The sequence below is a fragment of the Rhinoderma darwinii genome, chromosome 1 (genome assembly GCF_050947455.1).
Source record: "Rhinoderma darwinii isolate aRhiDar2 chromosome 1, aRhiDar2.hap1, whole genome shotgun sequence".
In the NCBI taxonomy this organism is placed as follows: Eukaryota; Metazoa; Chordata; class Amphibia; order Anura; family Rhinodermatidae; genus Rhinoderma; species Rhinoderma darwinii.
Window position 1 is genome coordinate 158,323,867 of NC_134687.1, and position 12,628 is coordinate 158,336,494.

General features: G+C 41.0%; 1 protein-coding gene across 4 annotated transcripts in view; it reads left to right on the top strand.

The window, feature by feature from the left end:
* Positions 1 to 12,340, top strand: part of ANXA5 (annexin A5) — a 44,762-nt gene extending 32,422 nt beyond the window's left edge. For all 4 annotated transcript variants that reach the window (XM_075860499.1, XM_075860502.1, XM_075860500.1 and 1 more), the window contains 6 exons: positions 2,409 to 2,465; positions 2,569 to 2,662; positions 5,841 to 5,936; positions 7,708 to 7,766; positions 10,258 to 10,380; positions 11,603 to 12,340. In XM_075860499.1, coding sequence (XP_075716614.1) covers positions 2,409 to 2,465; positions 2,569 to 2,662; positions 5,841 to 5,936; positions 7,708 to 7,766; positions 10,258 to 10,380; positions 11,603 to 11,665 — 492 coding nt within the window. In that variant the 3' untranslated portion in view covers positions 11,666 to 12,340. The remainder of the gene's footprint in view (positions 1 to 2,408; positions 2,466 to 2,568; positions 2,663 to 5,840; positions 5,937 to 7,707; positions 7,767 to 10,257; positions 10,381 to 11,602) is intronic.
* Positions 12,341 to 12,628: the final 288 nt, after the last annotated feature.

A 12,628-nucleotide genomic window follows, 5' to 3' on the forward strand; every position in this document is an offset into this window, starting at 1 on the left:
CACGTGATCTGGCTCTATACATCAACCCCCTGCGCCATGACATGCAATTACGTCCTAGTGCGCAAAGGGGTTAATGCACAGCGGATGGTTCAAAGTGAATATTGCAATTTTCCACTGATGCCATTTTAGTGCATAATATGTTGTGCCCAGTTTGTGCCACTGAAGACAAATACCTCAAACATTAAGCGGGTTCTCCCAGGTATGGCGATGCCATATATGTGGGCGCAAGCTGCTGTTTGGGCACGCTGCAGGGGTCAGAAGGGAGGGTGCGCAGATTTAACTTGGTAGTAGTTCTGTGTGGGGTTTTACTTGTATTTCAGTTTATGCTGTGGGGGCATATGTAATCTGTGCGGAGTACATCAGGGCATAATAAGAGGATATAATAATTCATAGATATGTGGCCGGTGTCGCACTGATAAATTGCCACCGATCTTATCAGATTTTTGAACACACTGCAGATTTTGCATCGCCATAGTCTGGGAGCCAGAACTTCTTGATTTTTTTTTTTTTATTTTTCTCAACCGGAGCTGTGTGAGGGCTTATTTCTTGCGGGACAATCTGTACTTTTCATTGGTACCATTTTCGGGTACATGCAATTTTTGTGATCACTTTTTATTCAATTTTTTTGCAAGCCGGGTGACCAAAAACAAGCAATTCTGACGTTTTTTGCAGCGTTCACCTTGGGCTATAAATTACAATTTTACTTTATTCTGCTGGTCGGTACGATTACGGCGATACCATATGTATATAGGCTTCTTTGTTTTGCAGGGTTTGCGCAATAAAATCACTTTTCTATAAAACATTTCTGTCACCATATTCTGAGAGCCATAACTTTTTTTTTTTTTTGTCAAAAAAGCTGTAAGGGCTAGTTTTTTGCAGGACGGGTTGTAGTTTTTATCTGTACTATTTTCTGGTACATACGACATTTTGATCACTTATTTATTTTGGGAGGGGTATCGACCAAAATATAGAGATTCTGGTGTATTTTTTTTTTTAATTTTTTTTTGGGGTGTTCATTGTGCGGGAAAAATAACATTATAGTTTTGTAGTTGGGGTTGTTACGAACGCGGTGATACCAGATATGTGCACCTTTTTTTTTTGACGTGTTCATTTTTTTCCTATAATGAAAGGCTTGTAGGAAAATTTTTTTTTTTTTTTCGATTATGTAACTTTTATTTTTACACTTGTGTTAAAACCTTTTTTTTCTTTTTTTTTTTTTACTTGTCCCACTAGGGGACATTTAGACTTGCAGCTTTGATCGCTGCTAGAGTACATTACACTACATACGTAGTGTAATGTATTCTAAGGGTATGTTCACACGCAAAATACGTCTGAAATTCAGGAGCTGTTTTCGCCTCAAAACCGCTCCGTAATTTCAGAAGTTTTTGCATGTACTCGCGTTTTTCGCGGCGTCTTTTACGGATGTAATTGGAGCTGTTCTTCATTGGAGTCTATGAAAAACGGCTCCAAAAACGTCCCAAGAAGTGTCCTACACTTCTTTGACGCGGGCATAATTTTACGTGCCGTCTTTTGGCAGCGACGCATAAAATTACACCTCGTCTGCAAACATCTGCCCATTGCTTGCAATGGGTCTTACGATGTCCTGTGCAGACGTATTGGAGCCGTCTTTTCAGGCGTAATTCGAGGCGTAAAACGCCTCCATTACGTCTGAAAATAGGTCCTGTGAACATACCCTTACGGTCATTGTGGCGTGACAGTCACACTGACAGTAAGCCTAGAAGGACCAGCCGGAGGCTGCTCCTCTGAGGCTTCGTACATGGCAACCCAGAGGTCCTTGTCTAGCCTCCGATTGCCATGACAAGCATCGGCAGCCCCCACAATCACTTCGTGGGGGCTGCCGATGTGCTTCAAACCCCTTAAATGCGGCGATCGCAATCGGTCGCCGCATTTATGGGGTTAATTGCCGAAATAAGTGGCGCTGGTCCGCTGACCAGCAAGACTGGAGTGTCAGCTGGCCTCCCGGTTCCCGGACACTGTCTGTTAAGACAGTGTGCGTCAGGAACTACTCCGCAACTGTACGTCCTGATGCAGGAAGCAAGCCCTCTCCAGGACGTACAGTTGTGGCGCAGCGTGGGAAGGGGTTATCCGGAATTTTAAAATGTATGGCCTAGCCTAGGGTTAGGCCATCAATATTGGATCGGTGGGGGTCCCACTCACAGCACCTCTGCCGATCAGCTGTTTGAAGGGGCCACAGCGCTCGTACAAAAGGATAGGCCATAAATTTAAAAATCTCGGATAACCCCTTTTAAGTAGTGCACTGTATTTGATTTAAGTTCTGTAAGTTCACTTTCATAGATCGGTCTTTGTAGTGTATTTTCAATGTACGATATTTCATAGCATCAGATATTTCATTGCATATGATCAAAAACATGTATATACTTTTTCAGGCGAACAGGGACCCAGACTCCAAAGTAAACGATGCTCTTGTTGATCAGGATGCCCAGGTCAGTATATTCTATGACTAACATGAATTTTGCAGTCACCCCCCTGAAGTAATTTGTTTAATGACTTCTTGTTTCTACTTGATGTCTCAATCCCTTCTGCCAGGATTTATTTAAAGCTGGTGAGATGAAGTGGGGTACAGATGAAGAAAAGTTCATTACATTATTGGGCACGCGCAGCATTGCCCACTTAAGGAAAGGTAAATCATTGTTTTACTCTAACCGGATTACAATGTCTGCTGAGATGTAGCAGATCTGCGTTTGTCGGTCTGTGCTATCATGTCCTTTCTATTTTGACTTTCTTCAAAGACAAATGGATTTTGCCGGCCAATTTTTTTTTTTAATTTGTCTTTAGAACTAGCCCTTTTTGGTTATTACAAATATTAGACTGTAGCAGGGTTCTGCATTATGTGATGAAAACCATTTTACATGTCCATCAAAATATGGCTGTGTGTAAATGAGCAGCTTAGATCTTGATGATAATCTTTATATAACGCCAACATATTACGCAGCACTTTACAATTTAGAGGGAACATGAAACAAACAATATCAGACATTACATAGTGACAAAGTTAATTCATCAGAATGATTGGAATATTAATCAATTGCCATACATAAATACTTCAGACGGCCATTTTCAGAATGATTTGTCATTCACGGTTGCTCTGTGAAGGCTGTTGTCCCGGACAACACCTTATATTAAAATCTGATATCCGCTTTGATGAATTATTGCCAACTACCGGACAACCGAGAATGAAGGGGTCGCAGCGCTGGTTTAGTGCCATGTACCCTGCTGTGCTGCAGTTTCCTGCACAGCAGTCGGCTGGTAGTGCAGCTGTGCAGAGAGAAATGGCGAAGGACTCACAGCGCTTAGCTAGTGTTGATGCCTTTTCTTTTTCTCGGGATTGGTGGGGTACTAGAGGTCGGAATCCCAAAAATCAGAAAGTGATAGCATATTCTAGCAATCCTGGCCTTTTAATCCCTTCTATGCCTCGGTCAATAGCAACTACAATATGTAACGATACGTACTATACATTTTTTATATATCCTGCATGGTGAATGCCTTAAGACCCTACTAACCCATAAAAACAGTGGCAAAATTGCTGTATTTTTGTTCCTATGAAAAACAGAAAAATTTGCTCTGTCCTAAGAGCGGTTGTCCCAAGATCGACATTTTATAACCTAACCACAGGTTTTGTGATAAATTCTGATCTCTGCGGGGACACCAGCTCCTGTTCCGACTCACTGCAGTGAGGAGAATTTAGAATGGAGCAGAGGATGAGCATGTGCTGTGCCGCTACATTCAAAGGCTATAAAACAACCCGCTTGGCTCTTTTAGTCAGCCCCATAGACATTGAATGGAGAAGCAGGACACATGCTCGACCACAGCTTCATTGAAGCTACTCCTTACTAGGTGGTGAAGTGAGGAGGAACTGGGGGCTCAGGACCCCCATTCTAGTCATTGGTAGGGCCCCCAGCAATCAGACACCTATCTGTGGATAGGTGATAAATGTTGATATTGGGAGAGCCGTTCTGGCTGCCTCCGGGCGCTGTAAGCTATGCAGGGCTGGTGCCGGAAGCAGAAGGCTCTGTACATTGTATAGCGGCCGTGCTGAGTTACTTCAGCTCTGCTCCTATTCACTTGCTGCTATACAGTGGTTGGAGCCATCTGCTTCCTGCACTGACTCTTCATAGCTTCTGCTGCCCAGAGGCAGCCAGGATTGGTGTGGGGTCCAGGTGTGGGACTCCCCCCGATCATCTACTGATGACCTATCCTGTGGATAGGTCATAAGTATAAAAAAAAACAGCTGAGTCTGGACAACCCCTTTTGAGGGGTTAACCAGGTTCTATTATTTTTTTTATTCCCCCCCCCCCCCCTTAATGGTTGAAAATGACTTGTATTGACAAAAGAAGCAGTAGCCCCCTATACTTTCTTTGGGGATCCAGTGTGGACACTCCGGTGGCACTCCCAGTGATTGGCTGCAGCGATCACCTGCTGCCTGTATGTAGAGGGCTCAGCGGTAACTAATCGTATTTTGGCATAATGCCAGAAATACATGACCACTGAGCCCTCTGAATGGCTGGAGCTTTCACATGCTGCTTGCATGTAAACCATCTTTTGGGAGTGCCGCTGGCATGTCCACGCTGGGTCGGCAGGAAAAAGATGTTATATGTGGTGGCAAAAGTTCTACTTCTGCAGCACAGACGTCTGGCAGGACTTGTGTACCATCAGTAACAATGATCATATACAATCCTCTAAATATACTGAAAACCAATCCTACAATTTATTTTTAATTTTTTTTCTTGAATGTAGGTGTCTGCTTTTTTTTGCCTATCTCTTTTTAATACTTCACATAAGTGTGACACAACATAGGTAGATTTTACAGATTTAACTGTCTCCACTGAACAAGATTTCACACAAACTCTCTTCTTGGATGGTGATAAGCCGCTGCCAAACACCTTTTTGGAGCTGCTTATTAGGGGAAGACAATAGGACCTACTAGCCTGTTTACCTGACGTTCAGGGGTCCTCACACGTGGGGGGTGCTTGGTTAGTAGTGCTAAGATATGAAAATTTAATTTGATCCTGTTTGACAGTAAATCCTGCTTGTTTAAACATATCAAATGTATACCTCGCTTCGACTTGCAGTGTAAAATGTTGTAAAAACGGGTAATGTGTGGCGATTTCTCTAAGTGTTTCCCGGCCACGACTATTTCCAAAAGATTCACATGGCCACTTAAACCGCAGTAAAATATAGAATACTTTTCTGTGTATCGCATCCAGCCGGGTAAATCCCATCAGTGGAAAGTCCATAGAGTACTCGGTTTACCCTGAGGTTGTGTACAATGTGCAGCATTTCAGACTTCAGTTGGTATATAAAGCCAGCAATGATCCCATTACAAGTCTATGTAGGAAACGTTTCCAGTAGTAGGAAAGCTTTGGTGGTTTCACAGATGGAAAAGATTAAAATATCTCTAGTATGAGTTTTCCCCATTTAACATTTTTTAATGTGGAAAAGTGAATGAGAAGGTGCATCACGTCTGACTAGTTATGCCACGACATGAGTTGGGAATTTTATAAGTGTATAACTGGGCAGATCTGGCATTCTGCAGTTTGGGAAAGCTGGGTAACCTCCTTTTATATAAACAGTATGTCCTCCACTACATAGAACACACAATGCTGCCCTGATACCATATAATCAATAGACGCATTGTATCAGGGCAACAGTTTGTGGTCCCCATTGCAGCTCTAGTGCTATCACAGATTTCCCAGCATCCTGAACTAGCTATTCTATGACCTTGAACTCCAGGGCATAAGTATCCTGAGCAGTAGTGGTATAAAATAGGAGCGGTATAAAAACGATCTTCTTTTTTTCAGTGTTTGATAAGTACATGACCATCTCTGGGTATCAGATTGAAGAGAGCATTGACCGGGAGACATCTGGTAACCTTGAAAAGCTGCTCCTTGCCATAGGTAAAGATTAAGACCTTTTTTTTTTTTTTTTTGCATTTGTCTCTTACCAAGAAACAGAAAAGCCAGAGGTTTTTGTTTTTTTTTAAGTATTATTGATTTTCTTTATGGGGAATATAGACCGAAATAAGGCCCTGTTCACATAGGTGTTGTGTTGTTTTTTTTTTTGCAGGTAGAAAAAATCTGCCTCAGAATTCCTTCACAGGGTTTTGAGGCAGATTTTGAATTGCCTGAACTTATTTTTCTGCGGTTTTTTTTTTCGCCCATGCAATTGAAGTTAATCTAAGGTCCGGGGGCAAAACAAACGCTGAAACAAGCACCATGGGTTTTTCTGCTTCCTATTGATTTCAATGGGAGGTCAGGAGCTGACACTGCGGTAAGTAAGGAAATGCACCTCCCCGAGAGTCCAATGGAGGGCGATTTTCGGACGTTTTTTTGGCATGGATTCTGACGCAGGATCAACGGAACTGAATATCTCTTAGGTATCCTTTTCCATGAACTAGGTAAACATAAACAACCTAAACATGGACATCTTACTGAACCTTATATACAGCCCCTGGTTCATAGTGCAGTGGAGGATCGTGGAGACATAAGACGCTTTGCTCACACGTCTGTGGTTGTGAGGAATAAGTTAGATACAGTGGGGGAGAGCTATCAAAACTAGTGAAAGGGGAAAAATGGAGTAGTTGCCCGTTTTCCAAAAGAACCTTTGAAAAATGGGCAGAGGTGAAACCTTTGTACCAGGTTTGATATATCCTCAAATATGTATATGAAGAAAGGCTCAAAACCTGTTAGTTGCCAGGTAGAGACTGACAACTAATTTCTTCCTTTTAACGGGGTTCTCTGGGACTTTTATATTGATGGACTACCCTTCGGATTGGTCATTTAATATAATATCGTGGGGGTTCGATTTCGGAACCCTTGCCTATCAGTTGTCTGAAAGGGCCGCGGCCCTCGGTGATACTTTTGTTGTCCTTGCGGTTCATTCTTGTGTATTCATTTTACAAATTTGTTCTCGTCTAATTCAATTTCCTAACACAAGTGGGTATGGTAATTGTATGATCCACTTACATACAGATTACTTCCAGCTTTATAGCAACCAGAAGACAGTTCATTAGATGCAATACAATCTGTTTAGCCAAATAGTCCGGCTAAGTGCAAATAATATGTAGTTTTACTAATAACTGAATACGATGGGGACAGCAGATGATAGAGGAAAGTAAATGAAGGTGATAGGAAGGTAATGCACAGCCTATAAATGAGTTCTATGATAGAACATAGCAAATAGTTTTAGCCGCTCTGACGGCACAAAGAAGAAAATCCAGCTTCTACTCGATCATAAGAATGCGTTCCAAACTCTGTGAATGGATAAATCCACGATCCGGTGTAGGTGCAGATGGTCCCTGTAGTTCCACAAGGTTGTTGCTGGTCTCCCATCGTCGACAATCCTGGTAACAGCCTATAACTCCAGTGTGGGGGAAAAAAAATGGGACATAGTGCAACATCCTTCGACACTGTTCAAATCACCCTTTCTTGAATCCATACTTGCAAAAAGGGCAAAATTCCAAATGTAAAAAGACAGATCACATCAATGATACAAAGGCCGCACGCCAAACACTCTCGCCCGACCCTCGATTTCGCCCTTCCGGCTTCCTCTGGGGCGTCTATGATAGATAAGTTGGCTTGTGCTTTTTAAAGCTGACACATTTACATACTTGTACTTCAAACTACTATCTACATGAATTGACCAGTTCTGCTTTGTGTTTGATTCCAGTGAAGAGTGTCCGAAGTGTTCCTGGATATCTTGCAGAAACGCTGTATCGTGCAATGAAGGTAAGTAAAATTCAACGTTTATTTCACTGTTGCTGACTGTATCTGAAGAACAGTGATCATGATCCATGTCCAAATAGCCTGACACGGAGTATTAATTGTTGACTTATAGCTGAAATGGGAACCGTAAGGGTAGGTTCCCATGGTCTGGATATGCTGCGGATTTTCCGCAATGGATTAAATGCAATGTGGAAAGTTCGCAGCATTTACAGTAGCTGCAAAGTGGATGAGACTTCAACAAACCTCATCCCCATCCTGCGACTAAAACCCTCACTGATTACTCAACTGCGGTGCCACTTTATAATCCGCCACATGTCAATTTTATGTGTCCAATTCCAAGCGTGGAGTCTTTTTTTAAATTTTTTTTATCCCCCCCCCCTTTCCTATAAACTAGTATGGGGAGCATTAATTCCGTTGTAAAAAATCGCAAGCTGTATTTTATTGCATTTTTTTTTTTTTTTTTACAGCTGTTTCGCAGCTTAAACAGCATTAAATTTGCAGCTGCAAATAAAGCTTTCTACAATCAATGCTTCACACTATATTTCACACACTTTCCAAAGCTACGTTGCGTTTCCACAGCTAAAACGCAGTACTTTGCTGTAACTGATTTACCACCAGATTAATAAACTTCCGCTGCATATTGTCTACTGGGGAATATCTGCAGTGCTTACAGCCTGTAGGAACATACCTGCAAAGTGTATTCAGACTTTGCAGTTGAGGTGCTTACTGCGATTTAATTTTGTTTTGTTTTTTCAATTTTATATATATATATATATATATATATTTTTTTTTTATTTTACGTAAAATGGCAGTTTTTCAAATAGTGGGTTTTACTAGCCGCCTTTTTTATGTGGCTATTTTTTTTTTACTGCAAATCGTGTTTTACAGAGATCATGTAATGCATGCAAAGATTTCTTTGCAACACATGATTTATTCTTAAAAAGAACAAAATATCCACAAAAAAGGCAAGAAACATTGACGTTATTTTGAAGAGGGGGGGGGGGGGAAACCTGTGGAGGTCTATGGGAGTAAAACACCACTAAATAAAACGACCCCTAAATAAACACCGTTTGTAGTGGTTTGTTTGCCGATTGACTTAGAGCTAACATCTGCCCACAATTCGCAGTTTTTCACAAAAATGATACGTGTGAAACAACCCTAATGCATTTTTTTGTCACGTTTGTCTGTCCCGGATTCTGACATCTTAGAAATAACGTCACAGAGGTCCCCAGGGATGTCCTCCGGTAATCTACAATGCATTAATGCACTTTAACATTTATTTTACGGGTTGTAATGATAAACATTTTAAGCGGCATTGAATTGTAATATAAATAAAAAACATTTTTATATTGTACTGTAAAAACAACCCAAAAAAAAAGGGAAAAATTAATTTTGTAGTCTTTGAAATGCGGTGCGGCAAAAATGGAAGACTATGCTGTTTGAAGGCCAAAATTATCCAGGTCCTTGTTGAATTGCCGCTAGAGGTGTTTTGTTTTTATTTTATTTTTTATAAAAAAAAAAATACTTTTCATTTTGTTTTGTGTAATAGTCAATTTTGTATTGTACACTAAAAGACATTGATATATAATACAGAAAATATATAGTTACAGAAGTCAAAGTTATTTTTTAAAATTGTATATAGAAAGTTGTTCTTTACGTACCTAAAAAGCGATCTGGCCCAAAACACTTACTTATTGAGGTATATAAAGTGTTTGAAGTTAAATGTATGTTTCTTGGTCCAGGTTGTTTTTTTTCTTTCTTTTGTCCCTATCCAGTGGTAAATTATTTTCTAATTACAAACCATGTAGAAGTATCATACATGCTTCTAAAAGAGGGATAGTCAATGTTTTCAGCAAATATAATTTAAATATATTCTAGTTATTTGGGTATGTTCACACGCTAGACTAAAAAGTCTGAAAATCAGGAGCTGTTTTACCTTGAAAACAGCTCCGTATTTTCAGACGTTTTTGAAGCGTTTTTCGCAACGTTTTTTACGGCTGTTTTTGGAGCTTTTCTCAAGTCTATGAAAAACCGCTTAAAAAACGCCCCAAGAAGTGTCCTGCACTTTTTCGCGGCCGGTTTTTTACGCGGCCGTTTTTCAAAACGGCCGCATAAAAAACGGTCCGTCAGAACAAAACTCAGTTTTTCCCATTGAAATCAATGGGCAGATGTTTGGAGGCATTCTGCTTCCGATTTTTCGGGCGTTTACAGCCCGAAAAACGGCTGAAAATAGGCCGTGTGAACATACCCTTATAGATACAGTACAGTTATCTATGGCCAGATTTTTATTCAGTGGAAGTAAACCATAACACTTCCTATTAAATCACAGCAAGCCGAGATCTTGACAACCAGGAGGAATTGATACAGAATGTGTAATGGAAATTTGCATAACTTTATAAATAAAAGAGGAATAAAATGTATTTGCTAAAACCTGAATACTCCTTTTATGGTTGTGTGACCACATAAATTTTGCCCTCCATTTCACCCTGTGCAGGGAGCGGGCACTGATGACTGCACCCTGATTAGAGTAATGGTTTCCAGGAGTGAAATTGACTTGCTTGACATTAGGAAGGAGTACCGTAAGAATTTTGGGAAATCGCTGCTCCAGGCAATTAAGGTAAAATAATGAGTTACATTGCTTTTTAAAATTATGTGAAAGCTTTTATTTGTGAGTTAACTTTTGTTGGGATGATTCGTGATGGCAGTCGTATTAGGGCAATTTCGAGTTTTTTCGTTAAAAAAATTTAAAAAAATCCATACCCCCCATATATTTATCAAATATCCAAAACTAGACCAGAATTGAGCCTGACCTTTACATCAAAGACCCCTCATCATATGCCCTTAATTCCACCAGACCCATTTAATTCATCCTAAGCCTGGGTTCACACGACCTATTTTCAGACGTAAACGAGGCGTATTATGCCTCGTTTTACGTCTGAAAATAGGGCTACAATACGTCAGCTCAAATTACGTGGCAAAGACGTGTCCTGCACTTCTTTGCCGAGGCAGTCCATTTACGCGTCGTCGTTTGACAGCTGTCAAACGACGACGCGTAAATTACAGGTTGTCTGCACAGTACGTCGGCAAACCCATTCAAATGAATGGGCAGATGTTTGCCGACGTATTGTAGCCCTGTTTTCAGACGTAAAACGAGGCATAATACGCCTCGTTTACGTCTGAAAATAGGTCGTGTGAACCCAGCCTAAACGTTACGATTTGAAGAATCCGTAAAGTTCCTTCAAATTGTAATCTGCAAGCAATGTATATGAACAGACAGCAGGCCTATACTGTATTTAGAATAGGTCGCCTATGGGTGATCTGTACGGTCTGACCCAGTACCCCATCGATCGACAGAAGTGCACTGTAACCCCTTTACTGCAGTAACCGACACCGCGCTCTCTCTGTTCAAGTCAATGGGGGGAGCTGCAGTACAAGACATGGCCGCAAGGATGAGAGCAGTACTGTTGGTTAGAGCAGTAAAGGTGCCATGGTGGTTCTGTCTACTGATTGTGGGGTACCGGTTGGACCCCCACAGACCACACGTCGAAGGGCCTTTATGAAATATATTTTATTACCCCAACATACACTTTAAGTTCTCCATGGGTAGAAAAATGTTGGGTTGTTTACTTTTTGTCGCGGTCAACTTAGTTTTAGCCATACCAATACATTAGTCTGTATAACTGAATATCCAATACTAGCTTTTCTATGTCCGTTCTGCTAAAATATCTGCAGTAGACACCACTGAACATAATGCAATCAAGCTACATTTCCTTTTCTGTGGGTTGTGTGTGACTCATTGGAGATTTCATCTGCTCCTTATTATTCTGCCTTTCTTGCAGGGTGACACATCTGGAGACTACAGGAATACCCTCCTCCTTGTATGTGCTGGAGATGATGAGTAATGTTCTCAAGAAGGCAACCCTGTGTAAAGCCTGTATGTTACACTAGAACAGTCACTATATAAATATATATTTGCGAAGTGTATTGTTACTCCCCACATAGGTTCCATAATATCTGGGCTAGGCCATTGTCACACAGATGTAAAATAACTGCATGTTGAGGTCCGTTTTATGCCCGCAACATCCAATCCCCCTATGGTTCTACTGAACCAAACTTCACCAAACTCTACGGTGAGTCTAGTAGGATTCCGTGCGTGTGGGTCTGGCTGCTGCGGGTGTAATATAGACGCTGTGTGAAATGAGCCTCATTTGAAGAACAGGAGAATATTTCCGGTGCTAATATACATTCCAGCCAAGGCAAACTCTGATATTTATATGTAACAGTCCTGTCAATAAAATTGCATTGAAGCCAGTAGCTGAAAAGGAAAGGTCCCAGGTGACTAGAAATGGCAGATATGAAAGGATCGTATGCTCTTTTGTTCTATAACATGCATTTCACTCTCTGAAAATCTGTTATGTGGATTTTTTGCACCTACTGCTCACTTTCTTCAGCCGCTTTTCACAGTATTAGATAATCAACATAGTGATAGGTGTTGCACTAACCCGAGCCCAGCCTGATGTTGTTCAGGTATATGCATTTTTCCTTTATAAGAAATAAACTCCTTAATAAAAACATAAGCTTCTCTTTTCTAATTGAAATGTGGGATTTGGTTTTGACATCGTAGCTTTAGATCTAATATGTACATAAAGTTTTTGCTTCGCTCTACCAATATGGTTTCTCTGAAATGTTGCAGTGCTTCAGAGTAAGGCTGGATTCACACGAGCATGTTCGGTCCGTAAAGGTATTTCGGCCGCAAGTCCTGGACCGAACACACTGCAGGGAGCCGGGCTCCTAGCATCATAGTTATGTACGACACTAGGAGTCCATGCCTCTCTCTGTGGAACTATTGTCCCGTACTGAACACC